Genomic DNA, 24,864 nt, shown 5'->3' with positions numbered 1-24,864 from the left:
ACCACCATGGTCAGTAGTTTCTTCATCAATACAGCATCAACCACCATGGTCAGTAGTTTCTTCATCAATACAGCATTAACCACCATGGTCAGTAGTTTCTTCATCAATACAGCATTAACCACCATGGTCAGTAGTTTCTTCATCAATACAGCATTAACCACCATGGTCAGTAGTTTCTTCATCAATACAGCATCAACCACCATGGTCAGTAGTTTCTTCATCAATACAGCATCAACCACCATGGTCAGTAGTTTCTTCATCAACCACCATGGTCAGTAGTTTCTTCATCAATACAGCATCAACCACCGTGGTCAGTAGTTTAATGTTAACATCTCCAACTTAAGTTCAACTCTGCTGCAACCCGCTTTTCCTTCCAAATAAAACCAAAACTGTCTTCACTACTGAAGCTGTCTGTGATGATTCAGTGTGTGTGTGTATTTGTGTGTGTGTGTGTGTGGGGGGGGGGGTTAAACTAGTTTAGCAACTCTATTTGCCCTCTCAAACAGCAGCAGGACCTTGTTAACAGGCAGACATTAAACACACACACACACACCCTGCCAAACACACAGAAGGTTAACCTCCTTCCCAGGAGAGGAGGTGTACAGTGAAGTGACTCAACAGAGAAGTCACAAGTCCTAACACAGTGAAGACCAGACTGAAGTCCTAACACAGTGAAGACCAGACTGAAGTCACAACACAGTGAAGACCAGACTGAAGTCCTAACACAGTGAAGACCAGACTGAAGTCCTAACACAGTGAAGACCAGACTGAAGTCACAACGCAGTGAAGACCAGACTGAAGTCACAACACAGTGAAGACCAGACTGAAGTCCTAACACAGTGAAGACCAGACTGAAGTCCTAACACAGTGAAGACCAGACTGAAGTCACAACACAGTGAAGACCAGACTGAAGTCCTAACACAGTGAAGACCAGACTGAAGTCACAACACAGTGAAGGCCAGACTGAAGTCCTAACACAGTGAAGACCAGACTGAAGTCCTAACACAGTGAAGACCAGACTGAAGTCCTAACACAGTGAAGACCAGACTGAAGTCCTAACACAGTGAAGACCAGACTGAAGTCCTAACACAGTGAAGACCAGACTGAAGTCCTAACACAGTGAAGACCAGACTGAAGTCCTAACACAGTGAAGACCAGACTGAAGTCCTAACACAGTGAAGACCAGACTGAAGTCACAACACAGTGAAGGCCAGATTGAAGTCCTAACACAGTGAAGACCAGACGGAAGTCCTAACACAGTGAAGACCAGACTGAAGTCCTAACACAGTGAAGACCAGACTGAAGTCACAACACAGTGAAGACCAGACTGAAGAACACACACACCATGTTTCAGTAGACACACTGGTCTCCATCATCATGTCCATCAGTGTGAATCTGAAGAGGATTTCCAATCTGCCTGGACGATCGGACCGAAAAGTAGAACTCTCATTCAGAGGTCAGTACAACACACACACACACACACACAAACACACACACCTGTGTTGTCTATGGAAAACAGGAGTTGTGATGCTCTACTCAAACATCGACTTGATCCGGTCTGGCAAAGGAGTTTCTTTGTGTAGAGAAGCAGTCAAAAGTGAACCACTCCGAGATCCAGATGTGAGCAACTGACTTCAGAACAGACACCAAATGTAATGGGTTTTTAGGTGATGTTCAAGCAGCACACAAATCTGATTTCTTTTGTGAATCTGAGCTTTTACACTGACGCAACACTGACCTGGGACTGATTACGTGTGTTCACTATCTATTATATTATATATATTATATTATGTATATGTTATTATGCAATACCATTATATATTATTATTATAAAATATATCTATATATATTATTATATATATGTGTGTGTGTGTGTATATATGTTCTAATCTCATGCTATTAGATAGATTTCCATTTCCTTTCATTGTGGAAGTCAATTCTTGATATATGGTTTTATATATATGGTTCTATGGTTTGATATATGATAATATGTTTTATATATGGTTATATGGCTGGATATATGGTTTGATATATATGGTTTGATATATATGGTTGTATGGTTTTATATATGTTACATGGTTTGATGTATGGTTTGATATATGGTAATATGGTTATATCATTTGATATATGGTTTTATATATATGGTAATATGGTTTGATATACGTATATGGTAATATGGTTTTATATATATGGTTGTACGGTTTAATATATGGTTTATAAATGGTAATATGGTTTGATATATGTATATGGTAATGTGGTTTGATATATATGGTAATATGGTTTGATATATATGGTAATATGGTTTGATGTATGGTTATATATACGGTAATATGGTTTTATATATATGATTATATGGTTTGATATATGGTTTGATATATGGTAATATGGTTTTATATATATACGGTTATATGGTTTGATATATGGCACTAGTTTGCAATAGTCATTAGTCATAATCAATTAAGTCATCAATTAGTCATAATCTATACTCTGTAATCTATACTCGATAATCTCATCAGCAGAACAGTGGTTGGTAAATTCATTGAGACAGAAAACCAACCCGCCATCCAGTACAGGTTGTGAAGCACTCAATTTAAAGGCAACTAGTTGTAAACTAAGGCAAAAAGATGAGTTTTAAGTTTGGATTTAAAGACTCAACAGACTCTGATGGTCTGATGGCAGCAGACAGGTTATTCCACAACAATGGAGCCTGATAGGCCCTGCTGCCACCAGCTGACTTCTTTTTAACTTTGGGGACACACAGGAGCCCTGTATTTTGAGAACGAAGTACTCGAGATGGCATGTAAGGTTTAAGGAGATCAGACAGGTAGGATGGAGCAAGCCCATTTAGGATTTTATAAGTCAGCAGAAGCACCTTGTATTCTGATCTAACATGGATAGGAAGCCAATGAAGGGAGGCAGGAATTGGTGTAATATGGTCACATTTCCTAGTTTCAGTTAGGATTCTAGCAGCAGCATTCTGAACCATCTGAAGACTTTTAGTACTAGAATGTGGCAGACCTGAGAACAGAACATTACAGTAATCAAGTCTGGATGAAACAAATGCATGTATTAGAGTCTCTGCGTCAGCCATGGACAGGAAGGACCGAATTTTAGCTATGTTACGGAAGTGAAAAAAGGCAGTCTTGGTGATTTCTTTAATGTGCTTATCAAAAGAAAGGCTGGGATCAAACGTAACACCAAGATTTTTGGCTGCCACACTTTGTGAAACCACAGAGTTGTCGATTGTTATCGTTACTTGATCAAATTGGTGTCTGTGTCTAGCAGGCCCAATGACCAGCATCTCGGTTTTATCTGAATTTAAAAGCAGAAAGTTAAGTGACATCCAGTTTTGCACAGTAGCCAAGCAGGCCTCTGTTAGTCAGTGATTTGAGTATGATCATCAGCCCTTATAGGCACATACAGCTGAGTATCATCAGCATAGCAATGGAAATTTATTCCGTAACTGCGTATAATTTGGCCAAGAGGTGTAATGTAAAGAGAGAAAAGTAGAGGGCCAAGTACTGAGCCCTGAGGCACACCATGTTTAACGTCAGAAATTTTTGATATTGTGGCGGACACTAGGGGCTATGCCTCTCACCCAGCAGGACTGTGAGCTGGGGGCGTGGTTTAGGTTCCCGGGCTCGCCGGTGCAGGGTTGTTCCTGCTGCAGTTTTGTTTTTGGAGTTGAGGAGTAAACATCAAACTCGCCTTGGTCTCCTGTGTTTTTCCTCATCCTGCCACATTGGTGACCCCGAATTGAACATGTTTGGAGCAGAAGAGGAGTGTGAATCCACTTCGGCCACGCCGCCCCAACTCTCACAGCCGGCCGTTCTCGTCGCGGCTGTGAAGCTCCCAGAGTTCTGGCAGAGCGACCCGGCCTCGTGGTTCCAGCATGTTCGAGACGCTGTTCCACCTGCGTGGAATCTCCGCGGACGACTCCAGATACTATCTGGTCGTCGCTGCGCTGGACCAGCAGTCCACACGCCGGGCCATGCAGCTGTTAAGCGCCCCTCCGCAACACGATAAATACGTCGCCCTCAAACATCTTCTGCTCCGGAGGTACAGCCTATCTGCCGCAGAGAGGGCAGATAGAATCCTCTCCCTATCCGGTTTGGGCGACGGGACGGCTGTGGATCTCACGGACAATATGCTGTGGCTGCTAGGCTCAGACGAAGGCAGATTCCTTTTCCCGCACGTTTTCCTGCGCCAGCTCCCGTCTCCTGTGCGCGCGGCTTTGGCTAACTCCCCGTGTCTGGCCGCTGGTGACTGCCGAGGTTTGGCTGAGGAGACCGATCGGGTCCTGCTGGCTACCAGACGGTTCTCTGTGCGGAGTGTGGCATCGGAGCCTCTGCAGCCGACGTCGGAGGACGCGGACCCGGCAGTGGTGGCTGGAGTGACTGCCCGGAGACGGCGCGGGAGCGGCCTCTGTTTCTTCCACCAGCGGTTCGGAGGCAAGGCGAGGCGCTGCGTCCCTCCGTGCACGTTTGAGGCGGCGGGAAACTCCAGGGCAGCGCTCAGTAGCAGCTGTGGGCGCTGGCGGACGTAGTGAGCTGTTCTTCATTAAGGACACGATGTCAGGAAGACGGTTTCTGGTGGACTCAGGCTCACAAAAGAGCCTACTCCCTCCTGCTAAGACAGACAGGTCGGCCGAAGGCGGCGGCCCACAGTTAAGTGCAGCTAACGGTTCGTCCATTGCGACGTTTGGCACAAGGTTGGTGACTGTTTGCTTCCACGGGCGCCATTTTGAGTGGGACTTTGTAGTGGCCGCCATTACTGTTCCTATTATCGGCGCGGATGTTCTGTGTGCTAATGGTCCGCTGGTTGATGTTACAAACCGCCGTTTAATTGATGCTGTGTCTTTCGCCACTGTTCTGTGCGAGACAGGGGGAGCCGGGCCGTTAACACACGCTAACTTTTTAGCATCAGGGGATGTTTTTCAGCGTTTGCTGGCGGATTCTCCATCGGTGACTCCACCTGCCTTTTCCACCGCGGTTACTAAACACGGGGTACAACATTTCATTCCCACTCTGGGACCGCCAGTTTTTGCGCGCGCGCGCGCGGCGCCTCGACGCGGTAAAATGGGCTCCAGCTAAGGAGGAGTTCGCCATCATGGAGCGTCTGGGTATAGTGAGGCGTTCCAACAGCCCGTGGGCCTCGCCGCTTCACATGGTGCCCAAGGCGGATGGGTCGTGGCGGCCTTGCGGCGACTTTCGCCGCCTGAACAATGTCACCGCCAATGACCGCTATCCCATCCCACACATACAGGACTTTTCCATACGCCTGGCAGGTACCACTATCCTCTCTAAGGTGGACCTGGTGCGCGGCTATCATCAGGTTCCCGTGCGCGCAGAGGACGTGCCCAAGACCGCAGTGATCACCCCATTTAGGCTTTTTGAGTTCGTGCGTGTAATGTCCGTAGACGCCTTGTCTTACTGACATAAGAACAATTCAAGAACGAGCCGACTTCGTAGGTTCTTAACTGTGTAGCTTTTACTAGCGTTCATCCGACATACAACCTTCATAACATGCGCTTCTCCCTTCCTGTATACGTCACACGCACTGCACGTACATCCGTGAGTAGGTCAAGTTAAACACGTGACCTTTCATTCATTACATCTCCCCCTCTAAGATTATTTTCTAAACATTTCTCTGAACATTTACTGCCAACAATTTTAACCTGTATATCACCCCCCTTTTCACAAAAAATTAAAAATCTCCCACAGTACACAAGTCCATACGCCTCACAAATCCAGCCGGATTGCTGGCTTGCTCACCCTGCCAGAGCGAGTAACATATGGTGTGGAAGTTGGCATTTCTGCTGCTCGGGACTCATCCGTGTTTCCACTCTCCCCTGGAGTGACATGGACAGGATCCCTGCTGACAAAGGTGAGTGTTTTGGGTGTGGCCAACAGGTGGCGCCTGTTCCTTCTGTAATGTTCACCTTGAGCTGTCTCCACTATGTAGGATCTGGGAGTGGAGCTCTGACTGTGAACAACTGCTGGCATTGTCCATGTTTTCTGTCCATCAAGTTTGGTGAGTACTGCGTCACCCGAGTTCAGTGGGCGCAGTGTCCGCACGCCGTTCCTGCGGTTGTAGTAGAAAGCCTGCCTCGATTTGGCTGCGGCGTCAGCGGTTTTGATCAGTTCCTCTTTAGGCCAGGCCGGTTTCAGGTTATGCTGCAATGTGGGTAAGGTGGTTCTGAGTCTCCTACCCATGAGCAATTCCGCTGGACTGGCTCCAGTGGAAGAAGAGGGTGTAGCTCTGTATGTCAACAGGGCGAGGAGAGGGTCTTCCTGCCTTAATATGCTTTTGGCTATCTGAACAGCCCTCTCTGCCTGTCCATTACTCTGGGGGTAGTGTGGGCTTGAAGTCACATGGATGAAATCATAATCCTCACTGAACCTCCTCATCTCTTCTGAAACTAGCTGTGGCCCATTATCACTAACTACAATTTCAGGGATACCAAAACGTGCAAATGTAGCCTTCAGCCTAGCTACAACCTGACTGCTAGTAGTTGTTGGTAGATTTAGAATCTCCAAAAACCTGGAATAATAGTCAGACACTATCAAGTAGTTTTGCTTTTTGTACTCACACAGGTCTATGCCAACTTTCTGCCATGGTCTGGATGGGAGCTCACTTGACATTAAAGGCTCTTTTCTCTGTGTGTTCTTGTGTTCTCTGCAGAATTGACATTGCTGTATCTTTGTTGTAATGTGCTCTGTCATTTTGGGCCACCACACTGACTGGCTAGCTCTCTCTCTGCACTTAACTATCCCCTGGTGCCCGTCGTGTATTCTGTCTAAGATCACCTCCCTCATCTCTGTGGGAATGACGATACGACTGCCTCTGATGACTAAACCATCTACCTCAGATAACTCCCCTCTCACCTGATAAAAGTCTCTGACTGTCTCCGGCACTTTATCGACATACTCAGGCCAGCCGTGTCTGATGAAGCCCAACACTGTCTGGAGCTGCAGATCCCCATCCGTGCTCTGTTTTATCTCCTGCATCCTTTGAGGTGTGGCAGGCACCTGGCACACGATGGCATCAATGTGCGCTGCAACATCATCATGAGAAGCACCATCTCCGTAGCACTGCTCTGGGCCTCTGGAGAGTGCATCAGCCACAGCTAAAGTTTTGCCTGGTGCGTATTCAGCCACTGCATTGAAACGCATCAGCCTCATTAACAGTCTCTGGCACCTAATGGGCACATTATCCAAGTCTTTGCTGTTCATGAGAGGCACTAGTGGTTTATGATCGGTGACAAGTCTGAAATTGTCAAGCCCAAACAAGTACTTCTCGAACCTTTCACATGCCCAGACGCTGGCTAAGCACACTTTCTCGATCTATGCGTACCTTGTCTCTGCGTCACTCAGCCGTCGGGAGCAGTAGGCCACGGGCTTCCAGTGTTCCCCGTGCTGCTGGAGCAGAACGCCTCCCAGCCCGTAGCTGCTGGCATCTGCTGACACCACCGTAGCCTTAGTGACGTCATAAAAGGTGAGTACCGGGGCGGTGGCGAGTGCTGCTTTAAGGTCTTGGAATGCTGTGTTCTGTGCAGGTCCCCACAGCCGCTCTGTCGTTGCTTTAAGCAGTCCATAAAGCGGCTGACCTACAGTGGACAGCTCTGGGACGTATTTTGCCAAATAGTTCACCATCCTGAGGAACCTCTTGAGTTCCGTCACGTTCTGGGGCTGAGGAAAGTTCTCTATTCCGGCCACTTTGTCCGGGTCAGGTCTGATGCCTGCCTCGTTGATGATATGACCAAGGAAGCGGACTTGTTTCTGTTTGAACTTGCATTTCGCTTGGTTCAGTTTGAGACCTGCTGTTTCAATGACCCCCAGCGCTTCTGCTAGGCGCCGGTCATGGATTTCCTCAGTCTCTCCATGTATAAGGATGTCATCCATGTACACCTCTGTGCCCTCTAGCCCGGTCAGAGTTTCCGCCATCTTTCTCTGGAAAATCTCTGGAGCACTCGTTATACCAAATGGAAGGCGGCAGAAAGCATACCTCCCAAATGGGGTGATGAAAGTGGTGAGCCCCCTGCTGTCTTCATGCAAGGGGATCTGGTAAAACCCACTTGCTGCATCCAACGTTGTGAAGAACTTTGACCCTGCGAGCCTTGGCATTATTTCCTCCATAGTGGGCAGCACGTATTTCTCACGTTTCACCGCTCGATTCAGCCTCCTGAGGTCAGCACAGCAGCGAACCTCTTTCTTGTTCGGTTTCAGCACCGGCACCATAGCGGCGCACCATTCTGTGGGCTGAGTCACTTTTTCAATAATGCCCTCATTTTCCATGCGCTGCAGTTCTTTCTTAACCAGTGGTACAAGTGGCAGCGGTATCCGTCTGGCTGTATGCACCGCGTATGGCTGGGCACCCTCCACCAGAGCTATTTTCACTGGGTCTGTTTTCAGCAGTCCACTTGAACCGAAAACTCCACTGACCTCATTCATCCGCTTCACTAGACCCATCTCCACTGCCTCTGGACGACTCAGCAGACAGCTGCCTCTCCCCTTGATCACATACACTGGAAAGGAGTATTGTTTCTCCTTGTAGTTGGTTGTGGCTTGAAACTGTCCTATGCAGCTGATGTTTCCACCTTGGCTTATGAAGCATGTGTCAGGAGGTCCCAGTTTTATGTTTGGCTTCAGCTTTTTAAATGTCCCTTGGTTGATAACAGTAGCGTCAGCCCCCGTGTCAATTTTAAAGGTTATTGGTACATCACTTATTGTTAAACTAACAGTCCAATCTTCCTGACTGCTCTCTTTGCCAACTTCTCCCAGAAAGTACAGCTGTTTAACCTCTTCAGTGACTTCTCTCACCGCTTTAGAGTGACATACACGCTCCCAATGTCCCTTTTTATGACACTTGTTGCACTTACTGTTCGTTGCAGGACACTTCCGCTCATCGGTGTGCTGCGTCTTGCCGCACCTCCCGCATTCCTCTACTTTGTTGGTTGCCGGACTGCCGCCACCATGACGCTGTCCGCCCTTTTTGTTTTGGCGTTCGTCCCGCCATCGGACAACATTGACGTTAGCCAGCAGGGCCTCTGGTTGGTTAGCTTGGAGGCTGAGCTGCTTTGTTATTGCCTCCGCCTGGCGCACTTGTTCAATGACTTTCACCAGAGTAAGGTCCGCTGTGAGCTGGAACTGACGGGAGAGCACCTTATCTTTTATGCCCACTACCAGACGATCTCTGATATGTTCCTCCCTCTTGTCCCCAAACTCACAGTGTTCAGACAGCTCATACAATGTCCGGATGTACATCTCCGCTGTCTCTCCTGGCTGCTGGCTACGTTGATAGAAGCACGCCCTCTCATGTATGATGTTACGGCGGGGAATAAAGTAGTCGTCGAACCTTTTCAGTACGATATCATAGTCCACTTTATCACCCTCCGCCGCGAAGTCAAACGAGCTGAATATCTTTTCAGCCTCGCTGCCCATTGCATAAATCAGCGAACTCACTTGAATCTCCCCGTCGTCTTTATCCAGCTTTGTCGCGAGCCTGAAGCGCGAAAACCGTTGTCTCCACTCCGGCCATTCAACGGGGCAGTCAAACTTGAATTCACTCGGCGGATTAAACTTCGGCATGACCGCTCGTGTTCCGATACACAGACTATTCTGACACCATGTAATGTCCGTAGACGCCTTGTCTTACTGACATAAGAATAATTCAAGAACGAGCCGACTTCGTAGGTTCTTAACTGTGTAGCTTTTACTAGCGTTCATCCGACATACAACCTTCATAACATGCGCTTCTCCCTTCCTGTATACGTCACACGCACTGCACGTACATCCGTGAGTAGGTCAAGTTAAACACGTGACCTTTCATTCATTACAGTGCGCATGCGCCTTTTGGCTTGAAGGGGGCAGCGCAAACCCTTCAGAGGCTGATGGACTCGGTGTTGCGTGACCTTGCTTTCGTGTTCGTTTATCTCGACGACATATTAGTGGCCAGTCCGTCAGCTGACGAGCACCTGGCGCACCTGAAACAGGTTTTCCGTCGTCTGGACGAACACGGCCTGATAGTCAACCCGGCCAAGTGTCAGTTTGGACTGCCGGTGATTGACTTCTTGGGTCACCGCATTTCGCCGCAAGGCGCGGTCCCGTTGCCTTCTAAGGTGCAAGCGGTGGCGGAATTTCCCCGCCCGGTCTCTGTTAAGGCATTATAGGAATTCTTGGGAATGGTGAATTTCTATAACCGTTTCCTCCCTCGCGCTGCCCACCTCCTTCAGCCACTTAACAAGGCCCTGCGGCTTAAGAAGGGTAACGACCCTGTCGACTGGACTTCCGAACGGGTCCAGGCCTTTGACGGAGCTAAGTGCGCCCTAGCTAACGCTGCCCTCCTCGCCCATCCCACACCCACGGCGTCCATAGCTTTAACAACCGACGCGTCTGACATAGCCGTGGGGGCTGTGATTGAACAGCGCGTGGCGAATGCGTGGCAGCCACTCGCATTTTTTAGCCGCAAACTGCGAGATAGCGAGCGCAAGTACAGCGTTTTTGACCGGGAGTTGCTGGCACTGCACCTTACAACCCGTCATTTCCGCTTCCTGCTGGAGGGTCGCCCATTCACGGCTTATGTGGATCATAAGCCGCTGACTTTCGCCATGTTCAAGGTGACTGAGCCGTGGTCTGCTCGTCAGCAGCGCCACCTAGCGGCAATCTTCGAGTTCACAACGGACATTCAGCATGTGGCCGGAGAGTCCAACCCTGTTGCTGATTGTCTGTCGCGTGTGCTTGTGTGTCTTGTGCACCTCGGTGTGGATTTCTCCGCTATGGCTGCCGACCAGCCCAGCGACCCGGATGTCCTTGCCCTTAGGTCAACGCGTACCGGCCTCAAGCTAGAGGACGCTGTGATGCAGGAAGGCAGTCCTGCCCTCCTCTGCGATGTCTCCACCGGCTGTCCCCGCCACGTTGTTCCAGTGGCCTGGCGCCATCGAGTTTTCGGTTCGATTCACTCCCCCTCGCACCCTGGAGTTCGGGCGTCGGTGAAGTTGGTCGGTTCCAAGTTCGTCTGGCCTGGCCTCCGCAAGGACGTCAAGGGGTGGGCGGCTGCATGTGTAGCGTGCCAGCGCGCTAAGGTCCACCAGCACACTAAGTCGCCCCTCGAACCGTTTCCGATCCCGGCCAGATGTTTCGACCACGTGCATGTGGACCTGGTGGGCCCTCTACCTTCTTCACAGGGTTTTTCGCACCTGCTCACAATGGTAGATCGGACCACCAGGTGGCCAGAGGCTGTCCCTCTGTCCTCCACAACATCCTCGGACGTTGCACGTGCGTTTCTTTCCTCCTGGGTTGCCTGTTTCAGCGCTCCGTCAGATATCACCTCAGACAGGGAACCCCAGTTCGTGTCAGAGCTCTGGTCGGCACTTGCGCGATCCTTAGGTGTGCAGGTACACCGCACTACCGCGTACCACCCTCAGGCTAACGGCTTGTGTGAACGTTTTCACCGGTCACTCAAGGCGGCGCTGCGCTCTCGGATGGTAACTGGGTGGATCGTTTACCTTGGGTTATGCTCGGGTTGCGTTCGGCTCCTAAGGAGGACCTCGACGCGTCACCCGCTGAGCTGGTGCTCGGTCAGCCGCTCCGCGTCCCTGGGGAATTTTGCCTGGGAGTTCCGCTCCTCGACCCCGTCCGGCCGTTTATCCTTTTTGGTCACTCGGGTTCCAGGCCCCGTTCACCACTGTTTTCCGCGGTCGTTCGTGCCTGCGGAGCTCATGTCGGCTCGTTTTGTTTTTGTACGGCATGATGCTCACCGCTCGCCCCTCCAACCCCCATACGATGGTCCATTTCGGGTTCTTGAGGCGGGTCCTAAGGGTTTTGTGCTGGATATGGGTGGGCGTAGGGAGCGTGTCACACTTGATAGGCTTAAACCGGCGCACAGGGTGGCAGGCGAAGTTGTGTTTCCGGCCCAGGTTCCCCGTCGGGGTCGTCCTCCTTCCAGGACCCCGGCAGTGTCTTCACGGGTTCAGCGTTCTGCTTGTCGGCCGGCATTGGATTGTGTTTCACCTGCTGTTTCGGCTGAGGGACGGCGCAGCCGTTATGGCAGGCTGCTTAAGCCTCCAGTGAGACACTGATTTTCTTTCCAGGAGTCCCTTCTGGGTGTTTGGGGGGGGGGGGCTGTGTGGTGGACACTAGGGGCTATGCCTCTCACCCAGCAGGACTGTGAGCTGGGGGCGTGGGTTACGTTCCCGGGCTCGCTGGTGCAGGGTTGTTCCTGCTGCAGTTGGTTTTTGGAGTTGAGGAATAAAGTTCAAACTCGCCTTCGTCTGCTGTGTTTTTCCTCATCCTGCCACAATATAATATTACTATAGCAGACACATAGTGTTCTTCAGGATAAGTAGGACTTAAGCCAAGAGAGAGCTAAGCCAGAGACACCAAAATTACAATTTAATCTATCTAAACATATACAGTGATCGATGGTGTCAAAGGCTGCACTGAGGTCCAGTAGTAGAAGCACAGAAGTGGAATCAAAGTCGATAGCCAGTGGAAGATCATTTACCACTCTGGTCAGAGCAGTTTCAGTGGAGTGACAGGGCCTGAAAGCCGACTGAAAAGGTTCATATAGATGGTTTTCTTCTATATGGGTCAAACGTTGTTGATACACAACTCTCTCTAGTACTTTAGAGAAGAATGGAAGATTAGAGACTGGTCGATAGTTATTAAGAGACCCTGGATCAAGGTGCGGTTTTTCAAATAGAGGTTTAACCACAGCTGTCTTATAACTGCTGGGAACAATGCCAGTAGTAAGAGATAAATTAACGATCTCTAGCATTGTAGGTCCAAGAAAAGGCCAGAGGTCTTTAAAAAGTTTTGCTGGTAAGGGGTCAAGTAGGCAAGCAGTTGGTTTAGAAGCTGACACGAACTTACTCAAAGTATCAAGAGAGATAGTCTCAAAATGTGTAATAACTGGGACTGTCAGTGACTCATTGTGTAGATATGAATTTAGTATGACAGGATCTGCAGGAGTAGATGGAGTTGAAGAACTAGCTTTGTTTAAGATCTCCTCAACCTTATCGCAGAAAAAATCTAGAAATTCATGGGCTGTGAATGGTGAGCAGCTAATAGACGACTGCTTTTTAGTAAGTTTAGATACAGTGTCAAAGAGAAATCTGGGGTTATGTTTTATTAATATTTATTAAGTGAGAGAGATACGATGTTTTTGCAGTAAATAAAGCACACTTGTATTTCAATAAACACTCGTGCCACGACAGGTAAAAAGCTTTCAATTTTGATTTTCACCATTTACGTTCCAGTCTCCTGCAGGTCCGCTTAAGAACACGTGTCTCATCATTAAACCAGGGTGTAGGCCTCTTTAGTCGCCTAGCTCTGGTAGCGAGAGGTGCAACTGAATCGAGGAGACTAGAGAGGGCCACATTTAAGTCACTAGTGAAATTTTCAACAGAGTCATTTACCACAGTGAAAGGAGCCAAGACTTCAGGCAGCTGCTGGCCAAATGCAGCTAAAGTGGAGGGACCGATATGGCGAGTGGCAATTACATCTGTGCTGACATTAACTGGACAGGCCAATAATGCTTCACATGTGATGAGAAAATGATCTGACACTGCAGATGTGGTTGGTAAGACATCAGATCAGAAACAGCTTTTCCTTTAGATAAAACCAAGTCAAGGGTGTTTCCACTGCAATGAGTCGACTCTTGAACAAACTGAGTGAACCCAAAAGTATCAACTAGTGCCAGAAAGGCTTTACTTAGAGGATCAGCAGCCTTATTCACATGAATACTGAAATCAGAGTGGTGTTAGTCTCTTGTATTTGTGCTGTATGTTCTCCAACGTGGAGACTTCTTCTAACATTACCATGGGTCTGGTGGCCATTCATGAACACAGTTTAGTCCTTACGCATTGCATCTGGTTCAAAAGTTTCAAATCTGAGTCCGCGGTGGTGTAGCGGTCTAAGCATCGGCTTGGTGTCGATGCAGTTGCCCACTGGGGACTGGGGTTCGCGCCCCGGTCTCGTCAGATCCGACTATGGCCGGACTCGATGAAGCAGCAATCATTGGCAACGCTGTCTTCGGGAGGGGGCGGAGTCGGCTTGTGTTCGTCACGTGACTGCGTCTCTGTGTGTGTCGGAAGAAACAGTGGTTCGGCCTGGAGTCGCCTTGTCACGAAAGTGGGGAGGCGGTCTCCTTCGAGACTGCTGGCCGGAGAGATGCAGTTGGCGAATGCATGCAGTACAAGGGTGGGTGTTTGAATTAAAATAGGGATCGATTGGCCACTAAATTGGGAGAAAAAAGGGGAAAAAAATCAGAAATAAATTTAAAAAAAAAGTTTCCAATCTGTTACATAAAGAGTGTTGCGTTATAGAGTTTATAGTCAACAGTGGTGCTTGGACGTTTGTGAACCCTTTAGAATGTTCTAGATTTCTTCATAAATATGACCTAAAACATCATCAGATCTTCACACAAGTCCTAAAAGTCGACAAAGAGAACCCAGTTAAACAAACAAGACAAAAATATTGTACTTGGTCATTTATTTATTGAGGAAAATGATCCAATATTACATATCTGTGAGGGGCAAAAATATGTGAACCTTTGCTTTCAGTATCTGGTAACACCCCCCCCCCTGCAGCAATAACTGCAACTAAACGTTTCTGGTAACTGTTGTTCAGTTCTGCACATCGACTTGGAGGAATTGTAGCCCATTCATCCGTAGTAAAGAACAGCTTCAAATCTGGGATGATGGTGGGTTTCCTCACATGAACTGCTCGCTTCAGGTCCTTCCACAACATTTCGATTGGATTAAGGTCAGGACTTTGACTTGGCCATTCCAAATCATTAACTTTATTCTTCCTCAACCATTCTGTGGTAGAACGACTTGTGTGCATAGGGCCGTTGTCTTGCTGCCTGACCCACGTTCTCTTGTGGTTCAGGTCACGGACAGATGTCCTGACGTTTTCCTTAAGAATTCACTGGTATAATTCAGAATTCATTGTTCCATCAATGATGGCAAGCCATCCTGGCCCAGATACAGCAGAACAGGCCCAAACCTGTTTTACTGCATCATGTTTTATACCTCTCTTGTTTTACCTCTCGTGGTGTTTTGCTACAAGTTGCTAGCTCGTCATCCCTATAGAGTCCAACACTGATGTCCAGGTCCTGTAGTTGAGACAACAAATACATTCCAACTAGTTCGCAAGTTTCTGCCCCGTCGAAGCTGGCCATAGTTACATCAAATTTACTACTACCTTTTATCTGCCCTGGGGTTCCACTGTGGTACTGAAGTGATTCCTTCACCTGGTGTCTCTGTCCTGGTATATATCCAAAGGAATTGAATCGAGTGCAACTGGACTTGGTATATATCTGTGAAGATGTTTCGCTTCTCATCCAAGAGGCTTCATCAGTTCATGCCTTTCTGACTAGACCAAGCTAGTCTGACTGGCTGGTGAGGAAACTCAGATATTTATCCTCTTTGGAGTCGTTATCAGAGCCACTGATGTCCATGGCTCTTTGTGTCCCGATGTTTAGCCACACCCGTCGTTATCAGAGGTATTGATATGCGTGGCTCTTTGTGATCCGATGTTAAGCAGCGACGGTCGTTGGGGGTGTTAGTTTCGACTTCGTTAGTGCTCCATTCAGTGGTCATGAGAGTGGTTGGAGCTGTTAGTGAGCGACTGTTGTTCTTGGAGGCTAGGCTTCTTGAGTCTCCTGGGTAGAGATGAAAGGACGGCATTGTAAGTGAGAGATAGGTGGTGTCGCAGACCTCCTCCTCTGTTGAGGGATGGTTTTTCCAGTTTCACATAGATGGCTTCCTTCACTCCTCTTTCAAACCATCTATCTTCTCTGTCCAAAATGTGTACGTTGCTGTCCTCAAAGGAGTGTGTCTTCTCCTTTAGGTGTAGATAGACTGCTGAGTCTTGTCCTGAGGAGTTTGGCCTTCTGTGTTGGGCCATCCGTTTGTTTAGTGGTTGTTTGATTTCTCCTATGTATACAGTGGTGCTTGAAAGTTTGTGAACCCTTTAGAATTTTCTATATTTCTGCATAGATATGACCTAAAAATCATCAGATTTTCAAACAAGTCCGAAAAGTAGATAAAGAGAGCCCAATTAAACAAATGAGACGAAAATATTATACTTGGTCATTTATTTATTGAGGAAAATGATCCAATATTACATATCTGTGAGTGGCAAAAGTATGTGAACCTCTAGGATTGGCAGTTAATTTGAAGTTGAAATTGGAGTCAGGTGTTTTCAATCAATGGGATGACAATCAGGTGTGAGTGGGCGCCCTGTTTTATTTAAAGAACAGGGATCTATCAAAGTCTGGTCTTCACAACACGTGTTTGTGGAAGTGTATCATGGCAAGAACAAAGGAGGTTTCTGAGGACCTCAGAAAAAGCGTTGTTAATGCTCATCAGGCTGGAAAAGGTTACAAAACCATCTCTTAAGAGTTTGGACTCCACCAATCCACAGTCAGAGAGATTGTGTACAAATGGAGGAAATTCAAGACCATTGTTACCCTCCCCAGGAGTGGTCAACCATCAAAGATCACTCCAAGAGCAAGGTGTGTAATAGTCGGCCAGGTCACAAAGGAATCCTGGGTAACTCCTAAGCAACTAAAGGCCTCTCTCACATTGGCTAATGGTAATGTTCATGAGTCCACCACCAGGAGAACACTGAACAACAATGGTGTGCATGGCAGGGTTGCAAGGAGAAAGCCACTGCTCTCCAAAAAGCACATTGCTGCCCATCCACAGTTTGCTAAAGATCACGTGGACAAGCCAGAAGGCTATTGGAAAAATGTTTTGTGGACGGATGAGACCAAGATAGAACTTTTTGGTTTAAAAGAGAAGCGTAATGTTTGGCGAAAGGAAAACACTGCATTCCAGCATAACAACCTTATCCCATCTGTGAAACATGGTGGTGGTAGTATCATGGTTTGGGCCTGTTTTGCTGCATCTGGGCCAGGATGGCTTGTCATCATTGATGGAACAATGAATTCTGAATTATACCAGCGAATTCTTCTAAAAATTTATTTCTGATTTCTCCCAATTTAGTGGCCAATCGATCCCTATTTTAATTCAAACACCCACCCTTGTACTGCATGCGTTCGCCAACTGCATCTCTCCGGCCGGCAGTCTCTAAGGAGACCGCCTCCCCACTTTCGTGACAAGGCGACTCCAGGCCGAACCCCTGTTTTTTCCGACACACCCAGAGACGCATTCACGTGATGAACACAAGCCGACTCCGCCCCCCTCCTGAAGACAACGTTGTCAATTGTTGCTGCTTCATCGAGTCCGGCCATAGTCGGATCTGACGAGACCGGGCTGCGAACCCCAGTCCCCAGTGGGCAACTGCATCGATACAAAGCCAATGCTTAGACCGCTACACCACCGCGGACCCCATACCAGCGAATTCTTAAGGAAAATGTCAGGCCATCTGTCCACGAACTGACTCTCAAGAGAACATGGGTCATGCAGCAAGACAACGACCCTCAGCACACAGGTCGTTCTACCAAAGAATGGTTAAAGAAGAATAAAGTTAATGTTTTGGAATGGCCAAGTCAAAGTCCTGACCTTAATCCAATTGAAATGTTGTGGAAGGACCTGAAGTGAGCAGTTCACGTGAGGAAACCCACCAACATCCCAGAGTTGAAGCTGTTCTGTACAGAGGAATGGGTCAAAGTTCCTCCAAGCCGATGTGCAGGACTGATCAACAGTTACCAGAAACGTTTAGTTGCAGTTATTGCTGCACGGGGGGGGGGGGGGGGTCACAGCAGATACTGAAAGCAAAGGTTCACATACTTTTGCCACTCACAGATATGTAATATTGAATCATTTTCCTCAATAAATAAATAAATGACCAAGTATAATATTTTTGTCTCATTTGTTTAATTGGGTTCTCTTTATCTACTTTTAGGGCACGGTTAGGGCACGGTTATCCTCAACACAACAGACTACCATGCCAAGATCACGTCATTACTCAGTGACACCGACACCTATGAACCTCTGAGACACGATCCAACTAGTGGTTACAAGGGGAGAATAATAGAGTACCTACAGAAACTACAGAAAGGAGGAACCATTGATCAGATACAATACCACCGTCTCTACCCACAAGATAACATTCCATGCATATATGGACTCCCTAAGATCCATAAAGATGGAGCCCCCCTCAGGCCCATCGTCAGCAGCATAAACTCGGTCACATACAACATTGCCAAACATATAGCCAACATCTTGACCCCTTTAGTGGACGAAACACCTCACCATATCCAAAACTCCATTGACTTCGTGGACAAGGTCCAAGGCGTAATACTGGAACCGGATGAAACCATGGTATCCTACGACATGACCTCGTTATTCACCTGCATCCCAACCATGGAGGGTTTGGAAACTGTGAGGCAACATTTGCTACGGGACGACACCCTCCACGGTAGGACCAACCTCAGCCCAGACCAGATTTGCCAACTACTGGACCTTTGCGTGAACACTACATATTTCCAATTCAGGGGCCAGTTTTACAGACCGAAACACAGCTGTGCAATGAGCTCACCAGTATCTCCCATTGTGGCCAACTTATTTATGGAAGAGGTAGAACACAGGGCCCTGAACTCCTTCAGAGGAACACCTCCGAGCCACTGGTTCAGATATGTGGACGACACATGGGTCAAAATCCAAACACAAGAGGTGCAAGCGTTTACCAAACACATCAACTCAGTGGACAAGAACATTAAGTTCACAAGGGAAGACGTAAAGAACAACAGTTTGCCCTTCTTGGACTGTGACGTCCACATTGGGGAAGACGGGAGCCTCCACACTGTGGTTTACAGGAAACCCTCACACACAGACCAATATCTACTGTTCGACTCACACCACCCTCTGGAACACAAACTGGACGTCATCAGAACTCTGCAACACAGAGCTGACAATGTGCCCATGAGCACTCGGGCCCAACGGGAAGAACACAAACACCCCTGAGGGGAGCTTTAAAAACCTGTGGCTACCCCAGTTGGACCTTTGTGAAAACTGCAACACGTTCCAAAAAGACCAACCAGGTGAGCTACGAGGAGAAAAGGAACAGAAGGAATAACACAGTCATCCCGTATGTTTCTGGGGTCTCCGAGAAACTCAGGAGAATTTTCAACAAACACCGCATCCCGGTATACTTCAAACCCAGCAACACACTCCCACAAAGACTGGTTCATCCCAAAGACCGTGTACCACACACCCGGAAAAGCAATCTGGTGTATGCTGTACAATGCAATGAGGATTGCACTGACCTACTATACATAGGAGGAACCAAACAACCACTACACAAACGGATGGCCCAACACAGAAGGCCAAACTCCTCAGGACAAGGCTCAGCAGTCTATCTACACCTAAAGGAGAAGACACACTCCTTCCAGGACAGCAACGTACACATTTTGGACGGAGAAGATAGATGGTTTGAAAGAGGGGTGAAGGAAGCCATCTATGCGAAACTGGAAAAACCATCCCTCAACAGAGGAGGAGGTCTGCGACACCACCTATCTCCCACTTACAATGCCGTCCTTTCATCTCTACCCAGGAGACTCAAGAAGCCTAGCCTCCAAGAACAACAGTCGGTCTCTAACAGCTCCAACGACTCTCATGACCACTGAACAATGAAGTCCAAACTAACACCCCCAACGACCGTCACTGCTAAACAAATGCAAATCAATAGCTCCGATAACGACGGGCGCGGCCATAACATCGGTACACAAAAGAGCCACTCCTATCCATAGCTCTGACAACGACTCCTAGAGGATCAATTCTGAGTCTCATCACCAGCCAGTCAGACTAGCTTGGTCTAGTCAGAAAGGCACGAACTGAGGAAGCCTCTTGGATGAGAGGCGAAACGACTTCACAGATATATACCAAGTCCAGTTGCACTTGATTCAACTCCTTTGGATAACCATGACCTGGATGAATGAGAACATTCACAGACATCCTGGTATATAATGTCTCTGTCCTACTATATAATGTCTCTATCCTGGTATATAATGTCTCTGTCTTGGTATATTATGTCTCTGTCCTGGTATGTAATGCCTCTGTCCTGGTATATAATGTCTCTGTCCTGGTATATAATGTCTCTGTCTTGGTATGTAATGTCTCTGTCCTGGTATATAATGTCTCTGTCCTGGTATATAATGTCTCTGTCTTGGTATATAATGTCTCTGTCTTGGTATGTAATGTCTCTGTCCTGGTATATAATGTCTCTGTCCTGGTATATAATGTCTCTGTCTTGGTATATAATGTTTCTGTCCTGGTATATCATTTCGGAGTGGATGGCGACACAGCACCTGAAGCTCAATCTGGACAAGACAGAGCTGATGTTCCTCCCGGGGAAAGGTTGCCTGCACCGAGACCTGGCCATCACCATTGACAACACCGTGATGACGCCAACTCGGACTGTGAGGAATCTGGGTGTGATCCTGGATGACCAACTGTCGTTTGCTGAAAACGTTGCATCGGTTGCTCGCTCCTGCAGGTTTCTCCTCTATAACATCAGGGGGATTCTCCCATTCCTCACCGACGAGATGGCACAGGTGCTCATCCAGGCTCTGGTCATCTCCCGGCTGGACTACGGCAACTCCCTCCTTGCTGGCGCCCCGGTGTCAGTCATCAGACCTCTGGAGCTTGTTCAGAAAGCTGCAGCTCGTCTGGTGGTCAACCGCCCTAAGTTCTCCCACACAACTCCCCTTCTCATGTCCCTACACTGGCTCCCAGGAGCTGCTCACATCCAGTTTAAGACTCTGGTGCTATACTACAGGGCAGTGAAAGGAACAGCTCCTTCCTATCTCCAGGCCATGGTCAAGCCCTACACCCCCGCCCCACCACTTCACTCTGCTGTCTCGGGACGCCTGGTTGCCCCGTCGCTCAGAGGCCCCTGCTGCCGATCGACCCGGTCCCGGCTCTGTTCTGTCCTGGCCCCACAGTGGTGGACTGAACTCCCCACTGATGTCAGGACAGTGGAGTCACTGGCCATCTTTCACCGCAGGTTGAAAACTCACCTCTTTAAGAACTACTACCCTGTTACTTGTTCTTACCACTTATTGTATTCACTCATTAAAAAAAGAATAAATCTCTTTCTTGCTCTTTTACTTTAGCACTGGTTTTGCTCTTAGATGCTTGTTTAGATGCACTTATGACCTCTGATGTCTAGTAGTTCTCCTGATCTCCTACGTTAAATGATGCTCTTATTGTAAGTCGCTTTGGATAAAGGCGTGGGCTAAATGACTGGAATGTCATGTCATGTCATGTAATGTCTCTGTCCTGGTATATAATGTCTCTGTCCTGGTATATAATGTCTCTGTCCTGGTATGTAATGCCTCTGTCTTGGTATATAATGTCTCTGTCCTGGTATGTAATGCCTCTGTCTTGGTATATAATGTCTCTGTCCTGGTATACAATGTCTCTGTCTTGGTCAGATAAGAGAAGTTGAGCACAATAAGAAAAAAATCTGCAAAATACATTCAAACAATGGGCTAAAAATCACTATTGAAGCAAGCAAAAAACAAATGGACTTTCTGGACATCTCAGTGGACCTTAGGAACGGCACATACAAGCCGTACATGAAGCCCACCAACACACTGCAGTATGTCCACAGAGAGAGCGCCCACCCACCCTCCATCTTGAAGAACATCCCAGAAAGCATTAATAGAAGACTCTCAACATGATCATCTAGTGAGTCCATCTTAAATGAAGCTGCACCTCCACACCAAGATGCATTACAAAAGAGCGGCTCAAGTACAACCCACCATTACACACTGACTGACCACAAACCAACAAACGTAGCAGAGGAGGAAACATCACCTGGTACAACCCACCCTACAGTGATACCATGGTACAACCCACCCTACAGTGATACAGTGGTATGATCCACCCTACAGGGATACAGTGGTATGATCCACCCTACAGGGATACTGTGGTATGATCCACCCTACAGTGATACAGTGGTATGATCCACCCTACAGTGATACCATGGTACAACCCACACTACAGTGATACAGTGGTATGATCCACCCTACAGGGATACAGTGGTATGATCCACCCTACAGTGATACTGTGGTATGATCCACCCTACAGGGATACCGTGGTATGATCCACCCTACAGTGATACTGTGGTATGATCCACCCTACAGGGATACCGTGGTATGATCCACCCTACAGGGATACCGTGGTATGATCCACCCTACAGGGATACTGTGGTATGATCCACCCTACAGGGATACAGTGGTATGATCCACCCTACAGTGATACCATGGTACAACCCACCCTACAGTGATACAGTGGTATGATCCACCCTACAGGGATACAGTGGTATGATCCACCCTACAGTGATACTGTGGTATGATCCACCCTACAGGGATACCGTGGTATGATCCACCCTACAGTGATACTGTGGTATGGTCCACCCTACAGGGATACCGTGGTATGATCCACCCTACAGGGATACCGTGGTATGATCCACCCTACAGGGATACTGTGGTATGATCCACCCTACAGGGATACAGTGGTATGATCCACCCTACAGTGATACAGTGGTATGATCCACCCTATAGGGATACAGTGGTATGATCCACCCTACAGGGATACAGTGGTATGATCCACCCTACAGTGATACAGTGGTATGATCCACCCTACAGGGATACTGTGGTATGATCCACCCTACAGTGATACAGTGGTATGATCCACCCTATAGGGATACAGTGGTATGATCCACCCTACAGGGATACAGTGGTATGATCCACCCTACAGTGATACTGTGGTATGATCCATCCTATAGGGATACAGTGGTATGATCCACCCTACAGGGATACAGTGGTATGATCCACCCTATAGGGATACAGTGGTATGATCCACCCTACAGGGATACAGTGGTATGATCCACCCTACAGTGATACTGTGGTATGATCCACCCTACAGTGATACAGTGGTATGATCCACCCTACAGTGATACTGTGGTATGATCCATCCTACAGGGATACCGTGGTATGATCCACCCTACAGGGATACAGTGGTATGATCCACCCTACAGGGATACAGTGGTATGATCCACCCTACAGGGATACAGTGGTATGATCCACCCTACAGTGATACAGTGGTATGATCCACCCTACAGGGATACTGTGGTATGATCCACCCTACAGTGATACAGTGGTATGATCCACCCTATAGGGATACAGTGGTATGATCCACCTTACAGGGATACAGTGGTATGATCCACCCTACAGTGATACTGTGGTATGATCCACCCTATAGGGATACAGTGGTATGATCCACCCTACAGGGATACCGTGGTATGATCCACCCTACAGTGATACTGTGGTATGATCCACCCTATAGGGATACAGTGGTATGATCCACCCTACAGTGATACAGTGGTATGATCCACCCTACAGGGATACTGTGGTATGATCCACCCTACAGGGATACTGTGGTATGATCCACCCTATAGGGATACAGTGGTATGATCCACCCTACAGGGATACAGTGGTATGATCCACCCTACAGTGATACTGTGGTATGATCCACCCTATAGGGATACAGTGGTATGATCCACCCTACAGGGATACAGTGGTATGATCCACCCTATAGGGATACAGTGGTATGATCCACCCTACAGGGATACTGTGGTATGATCCACCCTACAGGGATACTGTGGTATGATCCACCCTATAGGGATACAGTGGTATGATCCACCCTACAGGGATACAGTGGTATGATCCACCCTACAGGGATACAGTGGTATGATCCACCCTACAGGGATACAGTGGTATGATCCACCCTACAGGGATACAGTGGTATGATCCACCCTACAGGGATACTGTGGTATGATCCACCCTACAGGGATACAGTGGTATGATCCACCCTACAGGGATACTGTGGTATGATCCACCCTATAGGGATACAGTGGTATGATCCACCCTACAGGGATACAGTGGTATGATCCACCCTACAGGGATACAGTGGCCACAAACATGGGTAAGCAGTGTTTGTACTTTTGGATTAGTGCTTCACCCCGGACCACCGACTGAGGAAGATGTTCAGCGGGAACACCATCACCATGGGTTACAGCTACAGGCCTAACATCCAACACATTATACCGTCCCACAACACGAGAATCTTCAACACATCAACGACACCTTCATCACAACCGGACCCCCAACTGCAACTGCCGTGTGAACCACTCACGCCCCCTAGAGGGAACATGCCAGACGAAGGGAGGCATCTACCAAGCTACGGTGACGAGAGAGGACAGCGGCACCACAGAGACCTACTGCGTGGGCCTAACAGAGGGACATTCAACAAGAGGCGTCATGCTCACACGTGTAGCTTTACTAACAACCGTTCAGAGAATGTCACGTGTTTAAGCCCTTACCTTTGGTCATTGGCAGACAGAACATTAATTATTCAGCCAGCTGGAAAATCCTCTGAAAGAACAAAAGATATTCAGCCAGCAGTGAAATGTGTAGCCTAGTGTGTCCAACCGACACACGTTTTATCATGTGAGACCACAAACGTCCACACTGAATAACAGCAATGAGCTGGCCAGCAGCGGCACACATAGATACTATTAACACCTCTTTTGTAATTATACATAAATCATGACAGAGACAAATACCCCCCCCCCCCACTGGACCGTTAGCAATCACGTGTTTTTGAATGTCGCACCTCTCCCTCCTTCCCCACTGGACGTTGTGCACGTGATGTGCAGGACAAGGCAGTAGATGGTGTGTTCTGTCCTCCAGTAGCTTTACTCACAGCTCATGATTGATGATGGCATGAAACAGGCTGCTGCTGGCTCATAAAGAAGTTACTGGACTCACTGGATTATATATATACGTAAATATAGATATAGTATATCTGTATATACACACACA

At 48.0% G+C, this 24,864-nt stretch overlaps 1 protein-coding gene across 1 annotated transcript in view; it reads left to right on the top strand.

Moving 5' to 3' along the window:
• Positions 1-1,164: 1,164 nt before the first annotated feature.
• fer1l4 (fer-1 like family member 4) overlaps positions 1,165-24,864 on the top strand; it is a 222,256-nt gene continuing 198,556 nt past the window's right edge. The window contains exon 1 of the mRNA XM_056301923.1: positions 1,165-1,456. Coding sequence (XP_056157898.1) covers positions 1,378-1,456 — 79 coding nt within the window. The 5' untranslated portion in view covers positions 1,165-1,377. The remainder of the gene's footprint in view (positions 1,457-24,864) is intronic.

This window comes from Lampris incognitus, chromosome 2 (genome assembly GCF_029633865.1).
Source record: "Lampris incognitus isolate fLamInc1 chromosome 2, fLamInc1.hap2, whole genome shotgun sequence".
Lineage (NCBI taxonomy): Eukaryota > Metazoa > Chordata > Actinopteri > Lampriformes > Lampridae > Lampris > Lampris incognitus.
Note: the sequence above shows the minus strand (reverse complement) of the source record. Positions and strands in the feature narration are given on the sequence as shown.